General features: G+C 37.5%; 1 protein-coding gene across 1 annotated transcript in view; it reads left to right on the forward strand.

Moving 5' to 3' along the window:
* Nucleotides 1-8,009, forward strand: part of LOC121374526 (multiple epidermal growth factor-like domains protein 11) — a 52,077-nt gene that overhangs the window by 25,347 nt on the left and 18,721 nt on the right. Inside the window, exons 4-9 of the mRNA XM_041501630.1 lie at nt 149-301; nt 991-1,134; nt 2,845-2,991; nt 4,731-4,883; nt 5,533-5,676; nt 6,615-6,764. Coding sequence (XP_041357564.1) covers nt 149-301; nt 991-1,134; nt 2,845-2,991; nt 4,731-4,883; nt 5,533-5,676; nt 6,615-6,764 — 891 coding nt within the window. The remainder of the gene's footprint in view (nt 1-148; nt 302-990; nt 1,135-2,844; nt 2,992-4,730; nt 4,884-5,532; nt 5,677-6,614; nt 6,765-8,009) is intronic.

The following is an 8,009-nucleotide window of genomic DNA, read 5'->3' on the forward strand; positions in this document are numbered from 1 at the left end:
TATGGGATATGTATGGCTTTAGCGATACTATCAGAATGTGTTGTTGTTGTTGTTACTGTTATTATTATAAAAGTATAGTGATGATGATAGTAATAATAATTGTCTGGCTGTCAACATGAAGATGCTAATATTGTATCTTCCACTTCAGCGTGTACACAGGGAGACAACTATGGAGCTAACTGTAACAGGAACTGCCGAGACCGACACTGTGTTTCTTCATCTCCGCCCTGCAGTACAGTCACAGGAGACTGTGGTAATGTGGGGTGTCAACCCGGCTGGACGGGAGTCGACTGTACACAGCGTATGTGATTTTCTTCAGCCATTAGTTTATCTTGTAATACTTTATTATTTTAAATATAATAAATGCTTCAAATATTCTGGTGGTAATGTATTAAAGGGACATTCCTGAGTTTGCTGCATTGTAAGATGTTTCCGACTAATAAAATATTTCTACGATTAAACTTACATATTAAATACATTTTCTTGTTATATCAGTGAATCAGTGTCTGTATTTTCAATGTGTTTCTGGTCGACTTAATATTTGTCAGAAGCCCAAACTGGATTTTGTGTTCAAATAATGTCGTACGTACGAAACAACTATTTTAGGAAATAAAATTAAATTTAACCCAGTACAAATATTAGAACGATAAGAAACACGTTTAATATACGGCCACTAATAGTTTATGCAGAAACATAGATTTGATACGTAATTATAATCGTTAAAAAGTCTCTGTTGGTCGATAACATCTTAAAATTTGCAGCAAACTCAGGAATGTCCTTTCAAGTGATGGTTCCACCATTTGATTATACGTCTAACTTGCATGATCGCACTTTTCAGTAACTAGTTTAATTTCCGGCATAATTCCCAAATGTCAAATATACTTGTTTGTGTTTTCATTTGTATATTTTACATATTGCAATCTGATAGTTATCAAAATATCACTATTCATAAACGAACCATCACAAAATCACCACAACATTCACTTTCAGGCTGTAGTAGAGGTGCATACGGCTCCGCGTGTTCTCGACAGTGTTCAGCTCGACACTGTGAGGGAGACTCGACATGTGATCACATAACCGGTAGGTGTGTTAGAGGATGTCAGGCTGGATGGATGGGAACTGACTGCACGACAGGTAATCAATAGATTTTAATTTTAATATTTATTAAATAGACAGCATAGGCCTAAATGTGATTACTTCAGATGAGAATGTCATTTTTGATCATTATTTACATATGAAACGTGCAAAAATGACACGAGAACATCAACACAATACATATTCAAATAAGGTCATTGTAATGTCAGATTTTAACTTCATTTCTGTTATCGCCATTTATGAATAGATGAGTATGTATACTGAGTCAAATTAAAAACAAACGGGCACCACAGCTGATCGCCCACGACCGGGTAGACCACGTGTGACGTCGTATGCATATGACCGTGTTTTGTATTACGTCACCTCCGGAACGTCGGATGTCCGCGCAAACGATCCGAAATCGACTGCGAACCGCTCACCTCCACGCACGGCGCCCATACGTTAGACTCATTTTGACCCAATTTCATCGACGTCAACGTCAACTCTGGGCACAACGCCACTTGCGATGGACTTGCGAAGGAATGGAACAGAGTCGTGTTTAGCGATGAATTAAGATTCACACTGCGATTTGCCGATGGCAGGCAGAGGGTTTGGAGACGACGTGGTGAACGTCATGCCTGTGAAGTTGACAGATTCGGAGGCGGAAGTGTAATGGTTTGGGGTGCTTTCTGTGAAAATGGACGTTCTTGACTTCATCCGTGGCAACCTCAACACTGCTGCATACCGTGACCGGGTGCTAGCCCAGGAACTTGTGCCCTTCATGGCAGATCATGATCCAGGCCTGTTCTTTCAGCATGACAACGCCAGACCCCACACGGCCATCTAGACAAAGGATTACCTCAGGAACGCGGGCATCAATGTCATGGATCGGCCTTTAAGGTCGCCCTACCTGAACCCCTGCGTGTGCTGTAACCTCACCGTGGTGCAGGGGTGTAACATTCTCTTTGAGAATGGCCAATACAGCACAAAATTGAAGTTTTGAGTAAAATTCAGTATCCGTAAAATTCTGTGATATTTGTGTTTTTGCACAGTTCTTTACACTGTTTTTGTTTAAATCTTGAATTTTTATATTGATGTTGATCATCACTTTATTTATTTGCATTACCATAGTTTGACACCCAATAGCCGATGTATTTTTTCGTGCTGGGGTGTCGTTAAACATTCATTCATTCATTCATTCCCTACCTGAATCACATCGAACACGTCTGGGATGTGGTGGGAAGACGCCGTTGCACTCTCAGGAACCCTCCACAGACTTTGAAGGAACCCTCCACAGACTTTGCAGGAACTTGGTGCCTCATTAGTGGAACAATGGCGCCGTATCCCTAATGCAGTCTTTACACGCATCAGGCAGTCATACAATAAAAAATACCTTAATTAACACGTTCTTCTGTCATATTTGCTAATTAGCAAAGATGAAACGGTTGTAAAGTTTTTAATTTCACTCAGTATATTAGAGTGGCTGTGACATGATTAAATTCGCTTTTGAATTCATTTCCACCTGAAGCATCTGAGTGGTTTGTACTGGACACGCTGGGAATATAATCCTGGAGTCATATAATTATTATACATAAGGTATTTAAATTTAAATCACCCACCCCCATCTTCATATGTGGATATACTATCGCTTCAATGCAAAAGCAACCGCACCAGCGTCCACTGTTTATGAATATTGAAAGCCGCTATTGTAACAACTTACTTCATAAAATAGCGGTTGAAAACTTATTTGATATTTATTCCGTGTTATAGAATGTCAGGAAGGAATAACCTATGGTTCTGGCTGTACGAGGCGGTGCACTGATCGTCATTGTCTACATAATTCACAGTGTGATAAAACGACTGGGAGATGTGTGGGAGGATGTCAGTCAGGATGGAGAGAACCAGACTGTTCACAAGGTAGGTTAATAGTGTAAATACTGACTTTGTTCTTAATTCACGATTGGGGTGCATTTGCAATGAATCCAGTAAAGAGAAAGACGTACGCCATTCAAATATTCTGATTCGAAAAGTATGGTGTCTCTTAAAGATGCATACTCAAACTTGCAAGTGTCATATATCACTATTTTTACAGGTATGTGATAAATAACTTCACGTAAATTGACCCCTTATATACAATTTGTATAATTAACGTTAGCCTATCAGCATTGAGACACGTTGCCACTGGGCGTAAATGGTAGTTTCCTCGAGAATCCTTAGTGACAAATATAGAATATCGTAGCCTGTCCATTGTCAAGATGGAGATGTAATTTAAATTTATACTATGGCATCATGTGTTAACCTGTCGGTCACCCGTATTGGACTTTGCAGTAATATAAATTTATAAAATAGTAGTAAATTGACATAATGTTTGTAGATATTTAATTCAAGGTATATTCTTCACATTTCACAAACGTATACACAGTTTTAGTCATCAACAATTTTGAGACGATCTCTTTAATGCGTTCTATATTTAGTTATTTTACTGAAATACTATCTCATGCACATGAACAAGAAGTGTGTGTGCGCGTGCGTGTGTGTGTGTGTGTGTATGTGTGTAAAGTAAAGTGACATTTATTAGACATATTGATAAATGACGGCTATTATCATATTGAACATGCTGAACAGCAACCCAAAGGCTTACTTCATATGAGCATGTTTTAACAACAATTCTATAAGAACATTGGTTGTAGGAACCACAAAAGTCAATTCAAATTGCTGATATTCGTTCCTAGTCAACCACCACCCCGCCCACACCCCTATTAGAAAATAGAGTGTCACCTAGTTTTGATATCAATATGTGCATGTCTTAAAATCAAATCGAGTTTCAATACATTCAGTAAATACAAACAAAACCATAATACTAAATGTGTACCAACATACATAAAAAATGTAAACTAAAATGGCATTTGTCAGCAATATTCCGACGCCATATAACCGTAAATAAAATGTGTTGAGTGCGTCGTTAAATATAGCATTTCCTTTCTTCCTTGTCAGCAATATTGATAAATGACGGCCATCTTGATAAACAATTCATACCCACATTGAACTAGCTGAACAACAATATGAAGGCTTACGTCAGTGACAAACCAATAGTGTAGTGGATGTTGTGTTCAACGATTTTATCTGGGCTAGTTGACTATAAACTCTTCTAATTTTAATCTCTTCCAATTGTGGTTAGACAATAACTTTTAATGTGTTGTGTACAGGCTGCTGATGCACCTCAGTCAAAGTATTTCGTTTTCATATCAAATTTGAAACCTGAATTCATGAAGATATTAAAAAACAGGTGTACTGTTAACAGTATTGTATTTTTGACCAATAGTTATAAACAAGATATCTAATAAGCATGTGTTGCGATTTCTTCAAGAGAGGACAGATAGATTTTAAAAAGTAATAATACACACTCATAACTGACATTTGTCAAATGTTGAATTATCTATATCAATTAAGCGTGAAACTAAATAATAATAATTTAATAATTTACAAAAATTACACCAATCTTTATCTTGCATATCTTCATCAGAGGTTCTTTCCTCGATGTCAAATTATGTTTAGGAATTACGCATGGAATAGTCTTGAAATAATTCACAGACAACTACACCAATCTGTATCATGTGTATCCTCGGTATCTTCATTAGCGCTACTTTCTGTTCCAGCATGCATGAAGAATGTCAGATATGGACCTAACTGTAACATGTACTGTAACCGACGTAAGTGCGCGTCTTCAAATCGACCCTGTGATGTACAGACAGGAAACTGTGGTACTGGTGGTTGTAAACCTGGCTACCAGGGAGTCGACTGTACGCAAGGTATCTAACTTGATCTTTGTATTTCTAAGTACCACATGTATTGATGATGTGATATGTTTCTGTACTAATTTTTAACTATCATGGTCTAGGCTGGATGGAAGTCGACTCTACACAGATAGGAATCGCAATATGTTAGTAGTAAGCTGGACTATTGAGGCTCATGTATGCCATATGAGCTAGAATACGTGACCATTCTCTGATTGGCTGACCTCTAAGCGTGGGTGTGACATTACTAGGACCCTGACCTCTAAGCGTGGGTTGTGATATCACCGGAACACTGCGTTGCGTGGCGTCTGTGTCCTTCACTTCCCATGCATATTCTAATACAGGGTAGATAAAAGTTGCATATATTTTCAATAATGTTTGTCGACTTAATAAATATATGTATTTCCTAAGTACAGAAATCACTACCGAAGACGGCCTAAGATGGATGTTTTGATGTTTTGCGGAAGTACGGATAACTACACTTCCGCCTTCTACCGGTATAACTAAATGCATGTTTGGATGTTCATCATTTCCAACCAAATGTGTTTCAGTTAAACCAGTATAGTTAAACCAGTTTAACGTCTGTAACTGTGAACACAGCTATACACGAACCATCATAATAATACTTATTTGACAATACAAAAAACCAAACATTCACTTCCAGGCTGTAGTAGAGGTACATACGGCTCCACGTGTTCTCTACAGTGTTCAGCTCGACACTGTGAGGGAGACTTGACATGTCATCACATAACCGGTAGTTGTGTTAGAGGATGTCAGGCTGCATGGAGGGGAACTGACTGCATGACAGGTAATCAATATATTTTAATAAGAACATTGAGCAAATGCATTACAAAATGCGATTATGTACTTACACGAGTGTCATTGTCGATAGTCATATAGTGTAGTGAGACCACTTTCGATGAGCATAAGCATTTGGTTCTAAAGTATATCAATATTTATAAACAGACAGTTGTTATCCAAAAAGCTACCTTTTTATCAGTATTTATTTTCTTCAATAAGCACCAATACACTGCATAACACTACACCAAACTGCATTACACCACACTGTATTGTCACATTACATTACATCACGCTACAATACACTTAATTATTATCATTATTATTATTTATTTATGTACTTAATTACACCACACTATATTGCACCACACCTCATCACACTACTCTACACTGTATTACACCACACCTCACCACACTACATTACATCACACTACAATGCATCACGCTACAATACACTACACTACACTACACTGCACTGCACTACACTACAGTGCAATACAATACAGTGCAATGCAATACAATACAATGCTACACTGCACTACACTACGCTGCACTACACTACGCTGTACTACACTACACTACACTACAATGCAATACAATCAATACAATGCAAAGCACTACGCTTAGCTATGTCTACAATACACTACTACACTGCACTGCAATACGCTGACATACGCTACGTCTGAAATTATAGGATTTTGTTTTTCAAAATATATCGCCATACACATTACTCTTATTATATGCTATTATATGGAGCGCGTGCACACACGCACACACGTACACATGCAATAAAGTTATTTTTTAAAAGAAATATACGACACGTACATAAAATCAGAAAATAAATAGGAACAAATGAGCCACTGATATTCTCACAAAGAGAGGCCATAACCAGATCTGGTTCTCAGTTCAATAGATTATATATCAAATCTCCAATTTTTGCCTTTACAGCATGTTCGAGTGGCTACAACTATGGACCAAACTGTGCAAAAGACTGTTCTCAACGTCACTGTGTGTCATCTTCATCCTGTAATATAAAGACAGGAGCCTGTGATGCTGGTGGGTGCACAGCTGGCTGGATGGGAGATGACTGTGCACAAGGTAGCCAATTTTGCCTCTGCGAATACATGAATATTATCCGTACAAGGCAGCTCTAATGTTTTTTGCTTTTGTTTTTTTCTCAGTCATTCATTCATGAAGTTTTATCTCTAGCATGCATAAACGTAGTTATGTGGTGGAGGTGATTATGCATGAGTTTATACGAATCGTAGAATCACAACTGTGTTACCTGAATTTGTGAGTTTCTTTTTTCCAATGTGGAGGGGGCTTGGTTCTATGTGTCATTAGAAGTACATGCACATGTTGTTAGAAACATTTTATAAAATTAAAACATTGATAAAACTTAAAGTAGATAAAGAACAAAAGGTTAATATATAAAACTACATAAGTATATTCCGCTTTACAACTGAAAAGTAGTAGTATGTTTTTACTGATTCTGTAATATTTACAAATTGAATGGACAGCCTTGTTTGCTTAACTCTAGATCAACATTTCGAATCCAACTGACAGTTGTGTGGTAAATAAAGTCTACTATTTGTTACAAATTTACAGAAAAACGTTTTTGACATGCACACCCACAGAAACATTTTTGAAGTGGTTACCGAAATATAAACAAATGAAGTATTTGCTGGATTAACACTGGCCTCGGTGGTGTAGTGGTTTAGACATCGAACTTAAGGCTGGTAGGTACTGGGATCGCATCCTAATATGGGCTACCACCTAAAGCGTGTTTAACGACTCAGTGGCTAGGTATAAGGTCACTACTCCGACTTCTCTTTCACTAACCACTAACCCAGGCACGTAATTCTATAAAATATTATAAAGCAGAGATGAATTTTACTTGTGGAATGCAGGAAATTGTATGTCAGGACATCTCGTTTTTAAAATTTTAGTCGGCAGCACATCTCTGAACCCCCTAGAAATGTTATTTTGCTCTCTCGATCTCAGCCAGCCCCTCAACCCACAATGCCGACTTCCTTCCGCCGTGCCTGTAACCCACTATCCTGAACAAACATACCAGCTCTTGAGTCGTATGTGCAGGAAAGCGAGCTTGAATATTATTTGAATATAAGCACGAAAAATAAATTTAATAAAATGAAATGTTGGAATAATAAATAAGAAGAATTATAACGATTACAATAACGAGTATTACTTTAATAGTAGTTGTCATAGTAGTAATAACAATATTAGTAATAGTAGTAGTAGTAATAATAATAGAAGTAGTAATAGTAGTAAATGCAGTAGTAGTTGTAGTAGTAGTCGTACTAGTAGTATTAGTTCTAGTAG

Source organism: Gigantopelta aegis, chromosome 6 (genome assembly GCF_016097555.1).
Source record: "Gigantopelta aegis isolate Gae_Host chromosome 6, Gae_host_genome, whole genome shotgun sequence".
Classification (NCBI taxonomy): Eukaryota; Metazoa; Mollusca; class Gastropoda; order Neomphalida; family Peltospiridae; genus Gigantopelta; species Gigantopelta aegis.